The 23,974-nt window shown below is 46.2% G+C and overlaps 2 protein-coding genes across 3 annotated transcripts; one reads left to right on the top strand and one right to left on the bottom strand.

The window, feature by feature from the left end:
• Positions 1-5,319: 5,319 nt before the first annotated feature.
• LOC123168172 (probable carboxylesterase 5) lies at positions 5,320-6,787 on the top strand. The gene has a single exon (XM_044586043.1). It carries the CDS (start codon positions 5,367-5,369, stop codon positions 6,666-6,668), a length of 1,302 nt encoding a protein of 433 aa, XP_044441978.1. The 5' UTR covers positions 5,320-5,366; the 3' UTR covers positions 6,669-6,787.
• Positions 6,788-12,622: 5,835 nt separating this feature from the next.
• On the bottom strand, positions 12,623-17,367 carry LOC123166159 (probable CoA ligase CCL12). 2 transcript variants are annotated; one of them, XM_044583931.1, is made up of 14 exons: positions 16,965-17,364; positions 16,452-16,581; positions 16,080-16,339; positions 15,768-15,969; positions 15,650-15,690; positions 15,298-15,420; positions 15,075-15,148; positions 14,742-14,962; positions 14,320-14,414; positions 14,022-14,238; positions 13,820-13,945; positions 13,368-13,466; positions 13,070-13,279; positions 12,623-12,978 (listed from the first exon to the last, which is right to left on the bottom strand). In XM_044583931.1, exons 1-14 carry the CDS (start codon positions 17,240-17,242, stop codon positions 12,865-12,867), a joined length of 2,190 nt encoding a protein of 729 aa, XP_044439866.1. In that variant the 5' UTR covers positions 17,243-17,364; the 3' UTR covers positions 12,623-12,864. The 2 variants fall into 2 exon arrangements, with proteins under 2 accessions (XP_044439866.1, XP_044439865.1); XM_044583930.1 differs by having other exon boundaries at positions 14,022-14,414; positions 16,965-17,367.
• Positions 17,368-23,974: the final 6,607 nt, after the last annotated feature.

Here is a 23,974-nt window from a genome sequence, read left to right as displayed (position 1 = left end):
GTGAGCTGGAAGTTCTTCTTCTGTACCAGATTGGCACTAGATCCTCCCTCAATACCTCGAGCACGTGTGTCCTTTGCTCTCGCCTTTTCTTCCACATCAAGAGTGCCAATGAGATCCGGAACGGAAAACTCTTGCCTCTTATGCTTCAGTAAGGTAGCAAAGTTCCTCCATGAAGGAGGAAGCTTATTGATGATACCTCCGGCAACAAACTTGTCCGGTAGCATACAACTGAAGTGCTCAAGTTCTCTAGCAAATGACTGTATCTCATGAGCTTGCTCAACCACGGAGCGCTCTTCAGTCATCCTGTAATCATAGAACTGCTCCATGATGTACAGCTCAGTGCCAGCATCCGAGACCCCAAACTTGGCCTCGAGTGCATCCCACATATCTTTCCATTATCAATTGACGCATCAGCATCAACTATGTTCTCACCAAGAACACTCAAGAGAGCAGCCTTAAACAGAGTATCCATTTTCTGAAAAGCTTGTGCCTGTTGAGCATCAAGCTCTCCTTCAGGTTTGCTAAGAGTGGCGTCATCGCAACTCATGGTTTGAAACCATAAGACTGCTCTCACGCGCCACCTCTTATAGTGGATACCCTCAAACATAGGAGGTCTCATGGAAGCAGCAAAACCACTTGGTGTAAATTGCCTATAATAAGGTTTTTGGATTGTTGGAAATATGAGCAATTTACCATATGATTTTATTAACGGAAATACTAGATAAAGCATGACTAAAGTAGCAGAGATAAAGCAAGTCATGCGATCTGACAAAGAGAAGGTAGATAACATCTGTAAATATAAACTAGAACCGAACATCTCTAGAGTAGACAGTAGACCAAGTAGCATATATGAAGTAGAACCTATCATGTGTAGGGCAAGGACTAGAACAAGGAACAAGAACACGTACGGGACAGCAGCTGCAACAGTAGCACTGGACTTGGGTCGGTGTCCTCGGTAGCCATGTCGTGGAGGAGGTTGTCGACGTCGGGGAAGTAGTCGTCGGAGTCCGGGGTGTCCGTGACGAAGAAGTCAGTAGTCGCGCAGAGCGCTCCCCAAAAACCTTATCACCCTTCTCCCGTATAGGACTCAAAGAGGTGCGGTTTCGGAGGCCTACTGTCCCGACCTGCGGTGCACGCCGCAAGCCGGGATGAGGAAAATCGTAGCAGCAGCGCTTGTTCTCATGCTCATACATATGGGGAAAGAACCTCCCTTATAAAGAGGTCCAACTCCCTCTAAACTAGTAATGTGGGACTAAACTTTAGTAGTGTCCCTTGCCTTGCACGAATGGGCTAAGTGGGCCTCTAGGATTTATTAGGAATTTCTGAAATTGTTATTGGGCTAGGCCCATAAATAGATAAAATTCCAGCACGACCTTCCGTGAATCTCACCATGTGATAAGCTACTTCATGAATAGTACTGAGAATGAATTATGTTATCTTATACATATGCATACATTTACTAATCGAAGGCATCAAAAGAATCTCCCCCTTAACTTCAATTATTTTGGAACAGAAAGAGTACAACTCATGCAGTTTCGGTCCAAGTAAAAGAAACGTCCTTCGATCAATTGGACTAGCTACTGGCTACTGGCTTTGTCTCCTTAGTGCTGAGTACACGCCTCCACCTTCTCCATGTGCAGGACTAGTTACTGGCGTTGCTTCCTTAGTGCTCAAAGGCTAAACCGATCCCGCCCGGTTATGTCCTCTATTGGCTACTGTCGCCGCCGCCATCGCCGTCGCAAACTCGCAACCGGTGTATCCAGCCACCCAAAAGCACTAACCTAGAACGGGCAAAAGATGGACACCGGTAGATCAATCCTGCACCCAAATTTGTTCATCCTAATAGTTGGAGTTTTCAGCACGATGCCTTCGAAAGTAAGGAGGGGGGTCATAAGCATCTATATCTATACCTATACTATTTTGAGACCCCCTAAAAATTACCACATTAATCAGAAATTAGGAACAATTCATCTTGTGGGATCGAATTATTGCAGTGTAGATAAATCATTATAATTGTATCATCATGTCTCGGTTGTAAAACTAGCTGTCATCTATAGAGATCCATCTATAACCGTTATCTCCTTCCTCTCACGTAGTTCCGTTTCGCCAAACTCATACTAGAAAAGGGGAGTTGTCTTCTCTTTATTTCACTAGATGACCCGTTGAGCCCTGACGCAAAAGGCGAGAGCGAACCAAACATTCAAAACCATGCAAGTAAGAGTAGTTTAGAGATTGATAATAAAATCCTTGAAGCATAAGAAAATAGATACTTAGATATGTTATGTGATTTGACCAGAGCTATGGTACTGCTTTTACTTGAACAAATACCTACTTATGATTATACCCTCCATGCAAGCATCTGCAAATACAAAAGAAATAATTAAGATAAATCTAACCATAGCATTAAATATGTGATCCAAAACAACACCTCACGAAACAATTCATAAACTGGGGTTTAGATTTCTATCACTCCCGCAACCTATCATCTACAAACTAATTCCACGATGCCTTCCCCTAGTCCCAAAGATGGTGAAGTGTCATGTCTATGTTCACATAACACCACTAGAGGAAGAACAACACAACATAATATCAAAACATTAAACGGTGGTCAACTTCACATTATTACTAGTAACAAGACTTCTCCCATGTCCTCATGAACAAGTGAAACTTCTCACAACTCATCATATTGTTCATGATCAGTGGGTATAAATATATGATTAAAAATATGACATAATAATCTATCACCAATTAAACCAACAGGCATCAACTACAAGATGTAATCAACACTACTAGCACCCCCAGGCACCATTATGAGGTTTGATACAAAGATTGAACACAAGAGATGAACTAGGGTTTTGAGATGAGATGGTGCTGATGAAGATGATGACTCCTATGATGAGAGGAGTGTTGTTGATGACGATGGTTTCGATTTCCCCCTCCTGGAGGGAAGTATCCCTGGCGGAATCAAGCAAAAGTGCTCCTACCCTAGTTCGGCCTCGAGACGGCGGCGGAAAGTCCCATAACTCTTCTCTTGATTTTTTTAGGGAAAATGGGAATATATGGCAGAAGGACGTCGGGAGGGGACCCACCAGGGCCCCACAAGCCTAGGTGGCGCGGCCGGGTGAGTGGCCGAGCCACCTGCCCTTGTGGGTGCCTGGTGGTCCCCATCTAGTAAATTTTTGCTTCATAATTTATTATATTCTAAAATAATTCTCCAAAAATTCTCGTTGCAATTCTCGCTCCAAATAATTGCTATCTCTGTTGTAATTGTTTTGATCCAATTCCAGCTACCGATAATTTTTCTCCCTTGATATAATTTTAAGGGAGAAAAGGCATTAGAATTGCATCATAATGTGAAATATAACATTGAAATAAGGTAAATTACAGTAGCAAATAATGATGCAAAATGGACGTACATAGATCTGCAGCCGAATCGACGAAGAAGTTCACCGAAATCCTTCCATTAGAGGGGAACGAGAGGAAGCCGGTGTGCTTGGGCCAGAAGAAAAGGACATGGTAGACAATGCCAGAAGCACATGACACGCTTTTATGGAAGGCCTGGGGCGGGCATCCAACGTTGCACGTGCCATGCAACCGTCCATCCGACAAAACTTGGTATAGAAATAATGTCGGGCAGAGGAACCGAACATTCGGTTGTGTAGAGAGCCCGGAAAGACGCCTATCGAACACGTGACGTAGCACGCGCACCGCGTGGCTAATGTCCCGCCCCGGCTGGCGCACGCAAGCACAACCGGCCACGAGCGCCTGCATGACTCACGAGACATAAAAATCCCGCCGCATGCGTCGGGCTAGCTGGCGCGACCGACGCAGCCCATCGGGGGCCGAAGATGCTGAAAGACAGGTACAGGAATTCCGATGGGCGTGGGCGAGCGCTCGAACCCTCACACGCAGGCACGGCCGAAAGCGCCCGCGGTCCAGCCATCATGGACCTCCAAGGAAGGTCGCCCTCGTGCGCGTTGTCCAGGCAAATCGAACAGCGCGGATAGCCACAGGGAGCCAGCCACGACAGGCCAGCGTGAATCGAACGTCGCGGTGGGCCTCCTCGCTGAGCCGTGCACACCCCTCGTGCAAGCCGGCGTGAGCAACACCCCCGAAAAGCTGGCATCAGCGGTGTCCTCCTGGACAGTTGCACATGGGACAACACGTGGGGGGGGGGGGGGGGGGGGGGGCATTTGCTGGGCACCAAAACAGTCGCGTGACGGTGGCCCCGAGCGCGCCAGGGGTCCGCCCGTCATGGACGCCAATGCAGGTCGCCCAGGCGCGTGCCGTCCAGGCAGATCAGACGGTGCAGAGAGCCCCGAGTGGCCCCCGTGGCATTCCACCTAGAAACGGATGACTCCTCTCACCCTCTAAGAGCCTCAGGTGACGGGTATTCCAGCATCCTTTATAAGTGTAATGTCTATTGCCGTGAAATCCTTGTGACTATTACTAAAATATTTTAACTACATGTCCACAAAAAGGCTTCTCTTTTAACAACATGTTCAACTATGGAGAGTTCTATCAAGATTTATACCTGATCTCAAAATAAATAAATATATAAATTAAGTCTACCAAGTTCGGGGAAACACTCAGTATAGATGAACAATGATAATTGCTAACTTATTTAACGGAGTGTCTGCAGAAAAACAGTCGGCAAAGATGAAGGCGACATCACCCTGCTGTCAACCGCCGAAAGCAGGGACACCTTCGCGTTGTTTGCCAAATGTCTCAGATGTTACGGAGAGTCATTGGTTCGACACTCGGTAAACCATTGCCTATACCAAGTGTTTTGTATTTACTGAGTGTTTTCTCTGTCATTTGATTTAGGATATAGGATTTACCGCGTGTTCGACAAAATACACTCGGTAAAGATTGCGATAGTCGGTAAAGAGAGTGTTTCGTGTATTGTACTGAATGTAAGTGTACCCATAAACATATAGCGACTGTCATCACTTTATAATTAAGTAGATGAGTGAGCTAGCTTACCCAAAAATGGACCTAGTTGGGCAGGTGGTCATCCATAATAACTGAGACAAAGGGGTAGTTGCTTCTGTCGTGATAGGCACTATTTCATGTACTATTAATAGCAGACGAACGCACGGTCGTACAACCACTTGGTCTCTTTCAAAGCATATTTAACACAGAAAATGAAAATACTCATATTTATTTCTAAGGAAAACTCTTCTACTCTGTAGTCTGATCGGAGGTAATGCATCAGACCAATCGACTACCGTCGATTCCGTCCGAATCTCATTAGTAAAGTGCCGATGAAGCAAATCGCTCTATAAAATCCCATGAGATGCAGCCAACGTCTACGCGGCACAATTCGAAACAAGCGTTCCAAACTAGAGCAGCTCAACTGCGCCATGCAGGCAAGCAAGAGTTCTCCAGCGAATCACAACGACGGACGTAACATATCCGTGGACATGTACCCGTTCGTACGCAAGTACGAGGACGGCAGCATCGAGCGTTTCCTGCGCAGTCCATTCGTGCCGGCGTCGTCGGATCAGGCCCGCAACCGTGGGGTGGCGACGAGGGACGTCGTCGTCGACAAGGCCACCGGCGTGTCTGTGCGCCTGTTCCTCCCGTCCGGTGCCGCCGAGACCGCAGGCAGGAATCGGCTTCCTCTCGTCATCTACGTCCATGGCGGCTCGTTCTGCACCGAAAGCGCTTTCGGCCGGACGTACCACCGCTACGCGACCTCCCTCGCCGCCTCTGCCGGGGCCCTCGTCGTGTCGGTGGAGTACCGTCTGGCGCCGGAGTTCCCCATCCCTGCGGCCTACGACGACGCGTGGGCCGCGCTCCAGTGGGCGGCCTCCTTGTCCGACCCGTGGCTGGCCAGCTACGCTGACCCCGCGCGCACGTTCCTGGCCGGCGACAGCGCCGGCGGCAACATCGTTTACCACACGGCAGTCCGCGCCAGCCACGAAGTCAACAACGAGATTATGGACATCGAGGGGCTGATCATGGTGCAACCTTACTTCTGGGGAGCCAAGCGGCTGCCTTTGGAGCTCGCGTGGGACGACAACGAAACCACCGTGGCGGTGTTCCCGCCGAACGGGGTGGACCGGCTCTGGCCGTTCGTGACGGCCGGCCAGGCCAGCAACGACGACCCCCGGATCGACCCTCCGGCCTCGGAGATCTCATCGCTGGCTTGCCGCCGCGTGCTCATCGCCGTGGCCGGGAAGGACAGCCTGCGGGGCCGCGGCCACCGCCTGGCGGCCCGCATGCGTGATCTCGACTCGCGCTGGCCTTGGATGATCCAGCGGCGCCGCCAGGTGACGGTGGTGGAGTCGGAGGGCGAGGAGCACGGTTTCCACCTCTACAGTCCGCTGAGGGCCACCAGCAAGAGGCTCATGGGGAGCCTCGTGGAGTTCATAAACCAGCAGCCCACCTCGCCGCCTGCGAATCCGATGGTGGTGCTAGGCGTGCCCACGACGCCGTGCAAGGACGTGTTTGGGTATGGCATGGCCATGAAGGCCTGGTGCACACGGTCCAGTATGCCACGTAACACTGCTACTTCATTGAAGATTGGAAGGGTTGGGCCATCCAACACAAGATATAGGTTAATCTCAGGTCGACTGCGGATGACTGCTGGTAACGCTCATCACAAAGATCTATTATCTGCTGCAGTTCCGTGGAGTTGTGTGATCAACAACTTCTTCTAGATGACAGCCGGCCTCATAACGCAAAAATAAATGGGAAACACTTACATACAGTTTCTAGTCTCCTTTTGGACCATTATGAAAGGGGTTAATGCCCGGTTCAAAAAAAAAACACTTACATACAGTTGTCTGATAGGAAACTTTTCTCAGACGGGTCATGTGCCGTTGATGCTTTTCCAATCCCGTGGCCTATATTACTAAGCGGACTGCCCAATTAACCTGGTCCGAGAAAATCTCGCCTGCCCCGTCTCAACCACCTCATTAGGTAGTTGCATGCGAGTTAAACCCCCCACCCCCATCCCCGGTGCTCCCCGGGAGGAAACACAAGCCGCCGCCTCCCCCACCCCTCCTCCGACATCCTCCCCCATCGCCGGACGAAGCCCGGTGTGCGTTGGCGGCGGCGGGGCCTGTGCTCCCCTCCCGCTCGTCGCCTGGAGGCTGGCGCGGGACATCCTTGACGAGCGGAGGCGCCGTGCTTTCGTGGGGTGCAGTGGCGCGGAACCATGTGCTTGTGGCGGCGGCGTGCCGCGGGTTGGTGGACATCGGTGGCCTGGGCTCGCGCTCGCAGCACGACGGCTGCGCGCGGGCGGCTACCGGTGGTGGCGTGCTCCACCTAGGTCGGGTCAGGCCCCTGGCTCTGGCGCTGGTCTTGGCGGGCGATGCGGGATGGAGGCGGCGGCTATGATCACCGTTCTGGGCGTTGTCCGTGGCTGCACAACGTCGCTCCTGCTGCGGTGTGGCGGATTCTCGATGCAGAGCGGGTGGGGCTGCGGCGGCTGGATCTGGCGTCTGCGCGTTTGCGGCCGGCTCGTGGTGGTCCTCCTAGTGTTCCTCTTCGGCTACGGGTAGGGCTCTTTCCGGCGCTCCCCCTTCATGGGCGGGTGGCTGGTTCTGGCCATTTGCGGATCTCGGTCGGGAGTCGTGGTGTGGTGCCACTGGGGGTGACGTGGGGGAGGCCATTGGTTAGGCCATTGGGAGGGTGGGGTGGCTTTGTCGCGGTGAGGCCACCCATCTCCGACGCGAGGATGCGCTAGTCGTGGACGAGGTCCGCTCCCTTTCCTCCCCCTTTCCTAGCCTGGTGTCTCCTAGTGCTGGATCTGCTCTGATCAAGCTGGTCACTGGCGGCTCCATTGGTGGTTTGGATTGCTGGTCGACACTCGGATCATGCCCATGGAGGTGCTCTAGGGGATCTGGATGCCAGGCGGTGATGGCTCGTGTCCGCGTCAGTTTTTCACCAAAGAGGAAGGGATGATGCAGCACAGCTACGGTAGGTATTGATACGTCTCCAACGTATCTATAATTTATGAAGTATTCATGTTGTTATATTATCATTTTTGGATATTTTACAATCATTTTATAGCAACTTTATATCATTTTTTGGGACTAACCTATTGACAAAGTGTCCAGTGCCAGTTGTTGTTTTTGCTTGTTTTTTACATCGCAGAAAATCAATATCAAACGGAGTCCAAATGAAGCGAAACTTTTTGTGGATTTTTTATGGACCAGAAGACATCCAATGGGCCAGAGCAGCACCTGGTGGGTGCCCCGAGGGGGGTACAACCCACCAGGGCGCGCCTGGGGGCCCAGGCGCGCCCATGTGGATTGTGCCCACCTCGGTGGCCTCCCGCACCGCCCTCTTCGCACTATAAATGCCCAAATACCCAAAAACCCTAGCGGAGACCCTAGATCAGAATTTCCGCCGCCGCAAGCCTCTGTAGCCACGAGAAACCAATCTAGACCCCATTCCGGCACCCTGCCGGAGGGGAGAATCTTCACCGGTGGCCATCTTCATCATCCCGGCGGCCACCATGATGAGGAGGGAGTAGTCCACCCTCGGGGCTGAGGGTTTGTACCAGTAGCTATGTGTTTAATCTCTCTCTCGTGTTCTTGAGATATCACGATCTTGATGTATTGCGGGCTTTGTTAATGTAGTCGGATCATATGGTGTTTTCCCCTCACTATCTTGTAGTGATGAATTGAGTTTTCCCTTTGAGATTTTGTTTTATCGGATTGAATACTTTTACGGATTTGAGAACATTTTATGCATGTCTTGCTATGAATACCCGTGGTGACAATGGGGTATCATATTGATTCACTTTATATGTGTTTTGGCACTCAACTCGCGGATTCCCGAGGTGACATTGGGGTAATCTATGCATAGGGGTTGATGCACGTTCTCGTCTTTGTTTCTCTGGTAGAAATCTTGGGGTACTCTTTGGGGTTCTTTGTGTTGAATTGAGTATTATGAATCTGAAATTATTTGCTGTTATTTTAGTACGAACTCTTGGATAGATCGATCGGAAAGAATAGCTTCGAGGTGGTCTCGTACCCTACAAACAATTTCTTCTTATATTCTCCGCTAGATAGAAACTTTGGAGTGATTCTTCATCGCACTTCGAGGGATGGTTATATGATCCAATTATATTAGCATTGTTGAGAGATTGCACTAGCGAAAGTACGGACCCTAGGCCTCATTTTCAAGCATTGCAATACCGTTTGTGCTCACTTTTATCGATTGCTACCTTACTGTTTTTATTTATTCAGATTGTAAAACTTTAATTCTCAAGCTTTAATTTCAACCTGAGATTTTCTACATCGTGAGAAATTCTATCGATGATTATAAGAAATTATATCGTGAGATTTTCAACCTTTTGAGCATTGATAAATTCTTTAATATTATTCTCAAGATCAGAGGTGTCACTATTATTATTATAAGAAGAATTACCATAGGAACCACCATAATTATTAGAGGAATTTCCGGAAAAGGCCTAGGATTAAAATTACCTTTATAAGCATTGTTATTAAAATTGTTCCGCGAGACAAAATTCACATCTACGGGATCACTATTTTGCTCAATCAAAGTAGACAAAGGCACATCATTAATATCAATAGGAGCAATTTTATTAGCAACCAATTTCAAGAGCATCAACATTTTCACTCAAAGTACTAATTTCTTCAACCGAATTAATTTCCTTACTAGTAGGTGCTCTTTCGGTATGCCATTGTGAATAATTTGTCATAATATTGTCTAACAATTTAGTAGCTTACCCAAAATAATTTCCACAAAAGTACCACACGCGGCGGAATCTAAAAGATTTCTAGAAACAAAATTCCATCTGCATAAAAATTTTGTATGATCATCCAAAGATTTAAACCATGAGTAGGACAATTTCTTAGCATTAATTTCATTCTTTTCCAAGACTGCGCAACATGTTCATGCTCAAGTTGCTTAAAATTCATGATTTGAGTTCTAAGGGAAGTTGTCTGATAGGAAACTTTTGACGGACGGGTCATGTGCCGTTGATGCTTTTCCAATCCCGCGGCCTATATTTCTAAGCGGACTGATTCGAGAAAATCTTGCCTGCCCCGTCTAAACAACCACCTTAGGTAGTCGCATGCGAGTTAATCTCACTTGCCCGACCCATCCTGCATCGTGGGGCGAGGGAGGCCCCGAGCTCGCCGATCTCCCTCTCCACGATGGCTACCTCTGCCACCACCTCACTCCGCCCCAAAACTTCGCGACGTCTACAATTGCTTCAGGTAGCCGGTGCAGCGACATGTCCCTCGTCCAATGCTCCGCCTTCAATGCTGCTCTCTCCGATGACCTCGCATCCCTCTCGTCGTCTTGCTTCACCATTAGGACCATGCCCTGCTACCTTCCTCCCCATCACGCTGGTAAATCATTTTAGTTTCACAAAGAAGCCTGCCAGCCCGGGACAGCCCGGCGAATCACCCTGGTACAACTTAAATCTGAAGCACTTGAGTTGATTTATGTTACTTATGTTCATATCTTGATTCGGCGAATTTTCACAAGTGTCAATATGCTTTGTCCGTTGTGTACACCATATCCTCTGCGAAAATTGGTTAATTTGGTACACAAATCTCAAACTATGCATCCCGATCAACGGTGGTAATGATTTCAAATTTCCATGCTTCCATGGAAGACTAGTTCTGTTCCCAAAGTACCATGTTCGTGCTACTTTGTTATGTAGCATCTAAATCGCAATATAGTTTGAACTCTATACATTTTGCTTCCATATGTTAATTTCTTTTTGTATCCATTTGTACGTTAGTGACACAAATCATCCATACCCTTATTAGCCACAATACTAGTTGGCTTCATTTTTTATTGTTGTATGCTTGATACATCTCCAACGTATCTATAATTTATGAAGTATTCATGCTAAGTTTACAATAATTTTATATGGTTTTGGTATGATTTGAATGAAACTAACCCGGACTGACGTTGTTTTCTGCAGAACTACCGTGGTGTTGTTTTTTGTGCAGAAATAAAAGTTTTCAGAATTGGACGAAACTTTTTGACGATTTTTTTGGAAGAAAAGAGAAATAATGGAGCAAAGAACCACCAAAGGGGCCCCCTGCTGCCCACAAGACACCAGGGCGCGCCAGGAGCTGGCGCGCCCTGGTGGGTGGTGGGCCCCCTTAGGCCCAACTTCATGTGATTCGAACGCCAAAAAATCCTATAAATAAAGAAACCTCCAGAAATAGCCCTAAATTAGAAGTTCCGCCGCCGAAGCCTCTATAGCCACGAAAAACCAATTTAGACCCTGCTCCGGCACCCTGCCGAAGGGGGAAATCATGACCGGATACCATCTTCATCATCCCGATGAGTAGTCCACCCTTGGGGCTGAGGGTTTGTACTAATAGCTATGTGTTTGATTTGACACAATCTTGATGTATCGCGAGCTTTGTTAATATAGTTGGATCATATGGTGTTTCTCCCACTCTATCTTGTTGTGATGAATTGAGTTTTCTCTTTGAGATTTCGTTATTATCGGATTGAATACTTTTATGGATTTGAGAGAACTTGATGTATGTATTGCTATGAATACCCGTGGTGACAATGGGGTATCATATTGATTCACTTGATATATGTTTTGGCATGCAACTCGTGGATTCTCGAGGTGACATTGGGGTAATCTATGCATAGGATTGATGCACATTTTCGTCCTTGTTTCTCCAGTAGAAATCATTGGGCACTCTTTGAGGTTCTTTGTGTTGGATTGAGTATTATGAATCTGAAATTGTTTGATGCATATCGTATAATCAACTCACGGATCGCGGTGACATTGGAGTATCTAGGTGACATTAGAGTTGGTTGATGTGTATCATATGGTGTTATTTTAATATGAACTCTTAGATAGATCAAAGGATAACTTGTGGTTAGATTGATCGGAAAGAATAACTTTGATGTGGTTTCGTACCCTATAAACAATTTCTTCTTATGTTCTCCGCTAGATAGAAACTTTGGAGTGATTCTTCGTCGCACGTTGATGGATGGTTATATGATCCAATTATATTAGCACTGTTGAGAGATTGCACTAACGAAAGTACGGACCCTGGGCCTCATTTTCAAGCATTGAAATACCGTTTGTACTCACTTTTGTTACTTGCTAGCTTGCTGTTTTTTATTGTTCGTATTACAAAAATCAATATCTACTGTCGTTACTGCACTTTGTGGCCAAAGCTCACGTAGAAGGATGTGTCTTTGTGATCGTGTGAACTTTGTTGGCCAGGGCCCTCTACAGTGGAGATTAGAATCACCACAAGAATTTGAATTTCGGGATACGCGAACGTGGCACCGTGTGCTCCCTGGTTACTTCTTTCATCTCCGTCTTCCTGTTCTTAATCTACTTCTAGCTAGCTTGCTGGATTCGTGTGGAAGAATGAGGTGGTTGTGATCTTATTGACTTGGAGAGCCTCCGCTCAAGCTACTCCTTCAGCTATTTTGGGTATGCAGAGATCATATTAATTACTTGTATTAAATCCAAGAGCAACAATATTCTTTGCGGTTTTCCCAGCACAAACTGTATAAAGAAGTTCAGATTTTTTAAATCGTTAGCTTGCAAGAGTAACAAAAAATAACATATCTGAGCTTTGATCTGACACTACATAATGCACCTCATCTTGTCTTATAAAGATATAAAGAGAAAACATAAGAAAATATGATGGCTTATAAACCTTCAAACATACAGAGTGATCCGATTTTAGCAAGCCATCGCCTCATTACTTCCAATGAGCTCAACACATACAATACAATAACAAGTGTTATGAATCTACACCCCCAATGAAGTGAATGAAAGGGAATCGAACCGTTGTAACACGCCGTGAGTTCAATAACGTTGGATCATGAAGATCCATTTTCCTGTTGAAAAGAGATAGATATCCCTCAGGCCCCTTATAGCTTGCTGCGATTCGCAAGTTCTTGCTTCAGCTGATCCCTCAGGACCCTTCTGAGCAGCTTGTTTGAAGCAGTTCTCGGGAACTCGGGGACGATTTTGACGTAGCTCACCTGTCAGGACGAACAAACGATCTCAATTCCCTCATTATGGATGCGCCCATCTGATCATCTGAACTGAACGTCAGAAAAGAGAAGCTCTTACCTTGAAAAGGGGATTGAGGTTCTTCTGAATGGCTCTCTGGAACTTGCTCTTCAGAAGATTTGCATCGCATGTTGTCGATCCATCTTTTAGCACTGCCAATATAGCCAGTTGTTCTGGTCCCCCGCCAGAAGGTTTGATGCTAACAGCTGCTGTTTCTAGCAGACCCTCATCGGCTCCATTACAAACCCGTTCGATCTCCACTGAACTTGTCTGGTCAGGCAAGAGCAATATTGAATTGGTTTCATGAGATGCAAGAGTGATGACATCATACTGAAAACAATGAAGGGGGAGCTTCAACCTTAATCCCTCCAAGATTCATAGTGTCATCTGCTCTGCCCTGTACGATATAGTAACCACCTACTGTCCTCTGGATTATATCTCCGTGTCGTCGGAGTTGCTGAAGTAGAAATACCGTTACAACGTGTGAGCTTTCACCATTCTGGTTATTACTGATAACTTTTAAAAGTATGTAGTCAGATTTATTTGATTAGTTCAGCAAAGGGAACATTGACTCAAATGTTGCTAGTACTATTTTTCATAGCACACTTATCATTGCAACTTATATCAGAGCACAATAGCATGTCTAAATCACATATTTGCTTCTCATCTTCTTGGTAGGGCTCCACTGGAAAACTTGGAGAACACACTGATTTTATAAAGCTTAAAAAGTTGACTGCTGCAAATGTCGAACATCTTCATAATTTTGTCAAGCAGTTTAGATATAAAAAATTGAGGTAAGCGACTCCATACCCGTCCTCTGTAAATGGGCATTCCATCAAAGTAAACCTTATCGTGGTCAGCATTGAGAAGCCGATTGGTAGCACCAAAATATAAAGGGAAGAGACCCACTTCTCCAGAACAAGGTAGATCATCAGGCTGTCATAGCAAACGTCAAATGCTTATGCAGCGAACGCAATCACCAAACTTAGAATATTCTACGAACAATACTTACATATGGATTTCCCTGTTCATCGAGTATGACAAACCCAGTGGACATTGATGGACCACTGAAAGCTCCAAAAGCTTGTGGCTGTAAAAGTCTACCTTGAATGTATGAGGATGCCAGCTCTGTGCCTCCACAGCACTCAACAATGGGCTTGTAGCAGGTACGCGAAGATAGCCACAGATTATCATCAATATCAGAAGCCTCCCCTGTTGTGGCAAGTACCCTGCGATTATAGAAATTTAGCTTCTTTAGCGGAGCTTGTGATGAAGTTGAATGCTTTCTAACAGTGTAAGTAGCAACTTGCCTGATTTTGGTCCAGTCTAGCCCTTTAGTAAGATTCCCTGCCTTCCAAGACTTCACCAAGCTAGGCACAGATCCTAATACACTCACACGGGCATCCTGCAATTTGGACATTATCACGAAGCGCATGAGTAAAGAGCAGCTTATACTCAGCTTCTAATATAATATGCAGGGACTTTTGATAAAATCCTACCTGATTCATTCAGAAGAAAAAGCCCTATGATGCATTAAAAAAAACTTGGGAGAATAGTTACAAACTATGAAGTTAATTAGGTAGCCAGTAAGCCTTATCTATACCAGATTCAAGCGAAGTAATGGGTACAAAAAATAAGAACAACGCCAAGGTTTACTTTAACTAAAAAAATGGAACAAGGACAAATCGACTTTAGCAGTTTAAACCAAGAGATGGTGCAAAATAGGCCACACCTGCACAAATTTGCAGAAACCACGTCCAAGTGGAGAACCATGATATAAGGCCAATGTTGCACCATTTAGAAAGCATGAGAATATTTGTATAGGTCCCATAACCCAACCCAGATTTGTAGGCCACAAGTCTACGTCCTTTGGTCGAAGATCCAAATGTGCCCAGGTATCAGCTGCACATCTTATGGGACAAAGTTGTGTCCACGGTATAACTTTTGGCTCCCCTGCACCAGAAGCAAATAGAACAGATCAAATCACACGTGAAGTTGTGAATGTGAGAAACGGTGCAACCAGAGATTAAAGGAACTTGTGTCAGAAACTCAAGGCAGTGTTTACCGGTTGTTCCTGATGAAAACAGTATATTAATTAAGGCGTCTGCAGATTGATAAACTGGAGAGTACATGGATGACCTGCAAATCCAAGACATGTAGCTCCCATGTTGGTCACCTCACAAAATCACCTCTGTTTTGCAATCTGGGTGTTCAAATTTTCACGAAAAGAAAGCATCTGAACAGAGTCGTTTATTTTGAGTGACATGGAAGGATCATTTGCTGCATACCTCCCAGCAGCACGAGAAAGAAAATCTTTCCAGGACATATCACCATTCCTTGGTGTAACTCCAAGACTATCTCCAGTTGCAGGAATTACAATAGTTTTAGCTGAAGTCCCTTCCATGACACGGCTGAAGAATATAATTTGATATATTTAGTTAAGTGCTGAGAATTGTTCTGTGGTAGTTCAGTACGTTCATGCAAAAAGGTATAAATGAAACATAAATTGTTACATCAATGCAAAATGATTATTTTCACAAGCTGTGATCCTGCTAAATAACTACAATTTTCTTGTTAAAGCTGAGCAAATTAAGTTACTGAAACACATATATGAACTAAATAATTTGATCCATCATATACCTGTAAAGTGGAAATTTCTTCCCTCCCCTAATTATGAAATCCTGAAATCCTGTGGAATTAGTATAAGCACTACTATAGTACTGATGATCGTAAGACTTGCTGGTTGCTACAGTCGAACCTGAGTAAAAATTGCCTTTGCTTTTGCGACCCTCATACGATTGCCAATCTCCTGGGGTGCAAAACTGTCTGCTATTCCCACAACAACAAAGCCTCCAAGGATGATTGCCAAATAAACAATAACCGCATTGCACGTCATTGGCATGTCTATTGCAATGCGGTCACCCTTTCGGAACATGGTATCAAGGGCATTTGCAACAGTCCTGAAAATACCAAAGCAACAAAACCATGATGATGAAATTGTACAATAGAACAGAAGAAAAATAAAGGTTTCTGCATGCCCCCTACTCTTAATTTGTTAAGAAATGCATACATCACTTGGGTGCGAAGCTCCTTCAACGACATACGGTTCACTGGATAATCGCCAAAGCCCTCATCCCTCCAGACAATAGCCATGCTATCATCTGTCCTGTTCTGGGAAGGCCAAGGTAGCAGACAACATTCGGCAATGTTGAGCACCGCACCGGGGAACCATGACCCTCCCTTCATTGATTTATCTGACGCGTCTAGAATCGTCTTTGGTTCTCGTACGAACTTGATGGAGAGCTCCTTCAGCACCAGTTTCCAGTAGACCTACGCAATGATCACCTAGGAGGCTATTATGAAGAAATAAAATTTTGAACCGATGTTCTAGTTATGCACTTGTTCTGTGAAGTAAATTCCAAATTTAGAAAGAAGAATTGACCTCCTGGTTCTGAACAGAGAATTCGTGGAAGAGGCCAAAGCTTGAAATTGGATCCTTATATGATGCTCCTAACAGCTTGGGACCATTCTCTTCCATCACTCTCCCAAGATTCGTTTGCTTACAGTCAGTCCTGCAACAACCATGATAACTGTGTCATGAAGTAAATTATATATACACCAGTCATCCTATCACACAGTAGTGCTAAATGATGCGAATCCACAGAGCAGTTATAAGCTAGCTAGTACTACCAAAATAGCACTAGTATCTTACTGTTGTTGTTAGACTCAAATGTTGTTAGCTAGACTAAAATACTGGGTTAAATTAATGGAACCATAAGCTTAAGTGACTCGTGGAATTAGACTAGCAGTCACTTTCACCATTGATAAGCCATTGATTGCTCCCACTACCCGATTGGATCGAACAGTTGGTGGCGAATTAAGCGCTGGGAGAGAAGCCCTGTTGAGCTGTGCTTGGGGGGGGGGGGGGGGGGATGGACGGCGGCCGGCGACTTACGGGGAGGGGAACCAGTAGGGCGGCGGGCCTCTCTGGGCGCGGTCCCAGCCGGCGTAGACGGAGTAGTACACCAGCTGGTGGAGCGCGTGCGGGTGGTCCGGCCGTAGCACCCCCGCCGCCACGACCGCCGCCCACGCAGCGGCCGCGTCGGCGCCGCATTTGCCGGTCGCCGAGCGGAGCGCGGCGAGAAAGGCCCCCGCGTCGGCCGCCGTGAGCCCGGCCGCCTCCACGTCGCCCGCCCGGATCTCCCCGACGCTGCCCCTCGCGGTCGCCGCCATGCCCCGCCTGCTCGGCTGCTCGCTCGCTCTCCGCCGGCCTCGCGGGGCAGGGACTTGGCTGGTCTGACGAGGACGGCAACGGAGAGAAAAGGCTCGGCTTTGGCGGAAAGCTCCGTCTGGGCACGGCGTCCACTGGCATGCATGCTTATACCACCATCTATCTGTCTCTGGATCAACAAACTGCATTTATGTCACTGGTAATTCAGATACTACTACATCAGGTAGTATTCCACACCAGTGCTCACGTATTGGAACAAGTCTGGTCCTGAATTTTTGCATTTGCCCGTCTGGACCATCCATGTTGAAAGAACCAGCCTGGCCTTCTAGCATCTCACACTCATCTGAGATTTTTATTTTTGATGTAAAACATGGCGCCTCAATATTAGTTATCTTTTTGTACTGAGTTTTCCTAAATTTTATATATTATCCCCCATTTATCATTTACCCAAAATAGTTATATCTGGTTCATTTTTCTCTCTGATATATACAATTCATATTTTTCTCAAAAAATACATGTCCGTCACGCACGTATTATGATGCTAATCACCATTAGCACGGCACGTTTACATAGTCGATCATCAGTTTCAATAAGAACACGCGTGGCCCACCGGCACCTACATCCACATGCTCTGATCGGGACACGGCTAAGCGAGATCGTTGTATCTGGCCCGGTATCGACCAGTTCACAGCTACCACGCCGCTTGCCCGGCACACCGCCGTTCGCCTTCACGTTGTCGATGCATGCCAAATTCGCAAGGAGCCGAAGTCATCCAAGTATTCACCGAGGTATGCAAGTCTGAAGATCACCAGCAGTCCCCCATCGTTTTCTCCTAGATCCCCATTTCCGACCCATCCGTAAGTTCATAGCAGCCTCTAGTATCAAATAGCCATTGTCGCTCAGTTCGCCGCACATAACCAGTTCCTCCCCAACCCCGTGATTTGAGTGTTGCCGTTTACCTACAATTTTTTTGTTTCCATCATTTAAATACGCATCCACATGTTTTACCCTTTATCTTGGGTCGACCAATAAGCTTTCGATAAGCGATATCCCCAACATTGATTTTAAGCGTGGTCTTGTTACCGAGACTGGATTCGGAGGGCTGATTGAATCTGAAATTCAGTTCATCCTTGATGGTTAAACTAGATCCTGACGAAGGTATTTTAGTCCTGAACTTGAAGGCGATGGAACCCGGATTCCTATATTTCTGCTGGTCAGGGCGATCGTGCGTCATGGGCCGTTGGCCTTTGTAACACATCTCCATACGGATACGTCGTGGCTCTGACGGCGGCGGCGAACAGCACCCCATCCTAACTACTCCCTCTGTCCCAAAATAAGTGTCTCAACTTTATATTAACTTTAGTACAAAGTTGTACTAAGCTCGAGACACTTATTTTGGGACGGAGGGAGTATATCCGGCCACGGTGGTTCTAACGTCGCGGCAGCACACATGCACCCCCTCCCCACCCCCTGCTCCACATTTTGGTGACGCGACGCCTTCCTCATCCATCAGAGATTCATCGCCACCGCCTTGTCCGGAGGATCCCGGCCGGACGCCGTCGTTGACTGAGTTCATATCAATGAGCGGGATATCCTGGTGCCTTTCCAAGGGAGCCGCACCAAGCTCGCTTTCCAAACCCGACTCCCTCCTTTGAAGAGAGGGACGCCTCGTCTCCTTCGCCTGCACGACCACCTCGCCTGCATTGCGATGGGGCATGTTTCTATGGCCGTCACCTCTCTCCGATTCAGGTTCCCCTCTTATTCCCTACTCTCTCTCTCTCTCTCTCTCTCTCTCTCTCTCCAAAGATTCACGGTCTGACCAACATAAGACTAGTCACAGTGGGAATAACTTCAGCAGTAACATTAAGTTCAACTCAGCAAATTTGCTTATGTGGCAATGAGTTAATGAGGAGAGAGGTAGTTTGAGTAACTTAGCTAGTTACTGTAACATCACATGTCCCAATACAATATGAGTCTATAACCTAATAAATAAGGCTTTGCATGTTACTAGTACTTATGTTACTACCCACTATGAAGATAGTAACATAGTCTAGGGATATATTTATATTACTAGTGTATGTTACTCTCCATTGTGGCTAGTCTAATTTGATTCATGTCATTCCTCCACCCTGTCACCAAACCCTACCCTAGTGCAGTTGAGAGATCCCACTGCGCACGGACTGGCGGCGGTGGGATGCCTTCTCACCTCCCCATGCATGCACGACAGTATTGGCAAGATGATACATGCAACGAGTATATGGGGGCTAAAATTGCTGCTCTGCTGATCCAAGTGAGCACGAACATACATATTGCCACTGTCCTACATGCCTACATGTACTGCACATCTGCTGCACGCTTTATTTCTTTTTCAAGAAATGTGTTTCTTGTTCAAGAAACAATGAGAGGATCTCACATATCTTTTTTTTACCTCAGTTGTGCTCGAGTGATTAAGGATTGGGGGTATCTAGAGTTATCGCAGCAATTGGATTAGTGATTATTGAATACTGCTGGTCAGACCTCGTGTCTTGTACATGATTTCTAGTTACATCAAGTACAATTTGCTGAAAATGAGTGACGAGAACACATCCCTCTGTTTGTCCTATTTCTTTATTTGATGACAATTTATATGATTTGGACTCTCTGAACCTTATTCAGATCGATAACGTGATCATTATTGCTGACCTTGAAGCTTTTGGGGAGGAAGCTGAAGCTCATGTATATATATTTATAGCATCGTATAATAGCGGCCCAGAATATCATTCTTTATAGAACTTGCCCATTCATCTTGGTTCATGTATATATATTCACGGGGGTGATGTGCACGGCGTTCATGCTGCGGGTGGTGCTGCACCTGATCACGGTGCTAGGGATGCTAACGCCGATGCTGACGGGGCAGCACTAGCACACCCTCGTCATCAAGATTGTCATCACCTTTAACATGATGTTCATCTCCTGCGCTGTCCCCATGGACTGAGGTTGGTACGTTCCTTAATCTGCCATAGATCCCTTGTTTTGACTTCTTAATTTTTATTGTCCTAAATGGTAACTCTGCTTTAGATTTAATACGACTCGATTCTTCTCGGTTTTGGGTACTCTTGGTGGGCATCATCTTCTTCACCATGGTGCTCAACCAACTGCATAAGGAGGTCGGGTATCTCGGATCGGATGTGATGGAGGGCGCTGCACAAGAGAGGTCATGTTTGGACGACATTTGAATTTCGCCATGCCATGCTGCTGCATGAACTATCTCCTGGCCAGGTAACAGTTACCAAATGCTCTAGGACTTTACCAAATGCTCTAGAACTTTTTGTGCAATATCACACTATTGTGCATGATTTATGTGCCAAGTTTCAATTTAAGCAAAATTCATTTGGTATAGGAAGAGTGAACCTACCGAGGGTGATTCCTGAGGTTTTCACCTTGATGGTATGGACCTGAACCCCGACAGTTCCTATGATTAAAGACGGGTCGGCCCCAAGGTTACCTGCGAGGGATTACTGTGGCGGAACGACAGGGCAGGTGGAGACCACCTAGGTGAGAGGTGGGCCTGATCCCTGGTCGTGGTCCGTGAGTTACCTAGTCGGAGAGAAGATCATGGTCGTCTTTGCGAGTTACTAATAATACACTAATGCATTTGGGTATTTGAACTGAGTTGGGCTACGTGCCTTTGCGCACTAAGCACCACGCCGGGTAATGGTTTGTGGGGCCCTCGGTCTCGTACGTTCCCTCTGAAAGCAATCTAGATGTCACAGTTCAGATATGTGGGCTGGTTGTTGGGGTGAGCTGGTTACGCCTGCTTGTGTATACAGAGGCGCCCTTGGGTCCCGGCCAGCCAGACAACGTGCAGGATTGCTTAGGGCGATCGGCCATGACCCCTGCGCACTTACGATTTAGACCGACGTGTTGACTCTTTGGAGAGCCTAGGTTGGTCTACGGCATGTCGATCATCCGAGGCTGGGCATTACCTAGAAAAGTGTATCCGGCCAGAGTTAATTGAGCGTGTTGTGTAAGGTGGTGCACCCCTGCAGGGAAGATATATCTATTGGAATAGCCGTGTCCATGGTAACAGGACGCTCGGAGTTGTATCCTGATCTACTACACCTAGAAACGGATATTGTTATAATACTTAACTACGATAACTACTTTGGGATTGCTTTCTTGTAGGGTAGTCGAGGGAGGATCTCAGGGCATTGCTGATATGAAAACATTGTTATATGTTAAATATATTCGCTACTCTCTTCTGATGCTGCAAGATACTAGTCTTCGTTAGGATAGCATTTTCCCCCTCTACTCTGGCATTCTGCAGTAAAGTCCAAAGACATAGCCCCAATCATCTACAAAGAATCAACTGATGAATTGAATTGACTGAAGGGCTCGTTTACATACTGTACCAACCAGTCACCGAAAATCCGAATCACATATTAGCATAGCCAGAAAATGGTATGATCATCCTCTCCCACATAAATTTAGTGATCTGAGCAGACGTTTCAATAAAAACTGGACCGTGGATTTGCCAAACCAAACACACTACTAATTTATTAATCGGGCTCCATACATGCAAACATTTCGGTTCATCTGACATGCAACACAAACATACATGTCACACATCGAAACATGAGCTCGTGTACGCCTATTTTTTTTCCCGACCTCCGCATCCTAGGTGTACACACATGACACATGACCGGCCTAATTAAACACGAGATTGGAAAACAACTACTACGTAAGAAAATAAATACTTAATGCATGCCTGCATGAGGATGGAGTACTATCTAGATGGGAATGGGCTTGACAAAGAGGCTCTTAATGATGTCGTCAAGATGCAAGCTGAAGGTGAAGGCATCTTTTCTATCACCGTAGTACACCGGCCCGCTGAGAGTGAAGTTGACGACCCGTTGCACCGCAGGCAGCTGCTGACAGCCATGTTTGATTCGAGCTTTGGTTGGTGGTCTTCCACTCATCTTCTATCATCGAGTCTACGGCAGCAAAGGCGACCTCCTCTGTTACATTGTGCTCACTGGCGTAGCACTCCATGCAGTTGGCCACATCCCTATTGTTCTGGGGCTGCATGCACGTTTCCATTAATTTAACTATTTCAATACTATGCTAGAGATTAGCTAATTAAAATTAACCATGGTTAATTGCACATATATGGTTTTTTCCAACTTACTTTGGATGAAGCAACAAGATCATTCATTAGTGTGTTGACATCAGGTTTTGGCACGGCATAAAAAGAGAATGAGATGGCATCGAGTGAAAGGGTTTTCAGCATGAAAAGTTTCACGTCGCCGAGTGGAACAACTTTGATGTTTAGGTTATCATCGTCCGACTCCATCTTAGGGGCCGAAATTGTACTCCGAGTGGCAGAATTCAATGTTCCGAGTGGTTTTCGGCCAATTACGCATTCAGGACTACCTCGGATGAAGGAGCACTCTAAAGGAATTGTCTTCATCTCGTCGAGGCAATTGATTTTCATATATAAATCATCTTAATCCGAGTTAATATGCAAAAGTTAGTCAATACGGTCTGGACAGGCCAGAGACCAAAATATTACGCTTGACACCAGACACATGTTGATGAGTGTCTGATGCAATGCGTGAGCAATTCGGCCCTCAAGATGTCCTTGAATCGAAAAACCTTCAGCACGGAAAATTTTCGTTTCGTCTCGTCGAGCTGATCGATTTTCATATATAATTCGTCTCAATCCGAGGTCGTATGAGGCCTCGAGAGACAAATCAAGACCAGGCTATGTTTTCAGTCGGAAAATCCGAGTGAAAAGCTTACCATCCGAGTGAAAACTTACCGATCGAGTGAAAGCTTACCATCCGAGTGAAAACTTACCGGTCGAGTGAAAGTTTTCCGTCCGAGTGAAATTATTATCATCCGAGTGAAACTGTTACCGTCAGAATGAAAACTTGCCGGTCGAGTAAGAGATTGTCTTCCGAGTGAAAATATAATCATCCGAGTGAAAAGATTACCGTTGGAATGAAAACTTGCTGATCGAGTAATGAGATTGCCTTCCGAGTGAAAATATGGTCATCCGAGTGAAAATTTCCTTCCGAGTGAAAGATTCTAACATCCGAGTGAAAAAGTCCAGTCAGACGATCCGAGTGAATGACTCTAATCCGAGTGGATGAGCTCGAATCCGAGTGAAACTAAACATGTGCCCGAAAGTTTATCAAGATGACCTCGGATGGAGAAGTGTTCAATACGTAAGTTGTGTGTATCGTCAAAACAATAAACTTTGGTTTTGGAGTCATCATCATCAGAGATAGTATATGGCATGTAAATTCACTACGAGACTCGGACAATCCAGATGCTACAAGACCGAGTATGACTGGAAGGTAAAGATGACAGCAAAAAGTATTTAAGATGGCCTTATTTGAAAAAGTGATCAACTTGAGAGTTGTTCGTCTCGTCGAGGCGCACAAGTTTGGTATTTGGGCCGTCTTGATCGGAGATCATATGCAAGCTCGACGGCCCGTGCAAGGAGGAAGACAGAAGTTGGGCCAGATTCAGACTGAATCCGAGTTAGAATAGAACTAGGACTCTAGGACGTGAATTGATGTAGTTTCTTGTAAGGAAAGCCTAGATGAATCCTTTACTTTTACGGGAAGTCCAGCCGCCTCTTATATATATTGGGGGTGATGGCCGATTGAACAACTCACAATCGAACAAATCAATATACTACTTTTTCATCTACGTTTTATCTCTCCACCGTTTCTCTCTCTCGTTCT

Source organism: Triticum aestivum, chromosome 7D (genome assembly GCF_018294505.1).
Source record: "Triticum aestivum cultivar Chinese Spring chromosome 7D, IWGSC CS RefSeq v2.1, whole genome shotgun sequence".
In the NCBI taxonomy this organism is placed as follows: Eukaryota; Viridiplantae; Streptophyta; class Magnoliopsida; order Poales; family Poaceae; genus Triticum; species Triticum aestivum.
Note: the sequence above shows the minus strand (reverse complement) of the source record. Positions and strands in the feature narration are given on the sequence as shown.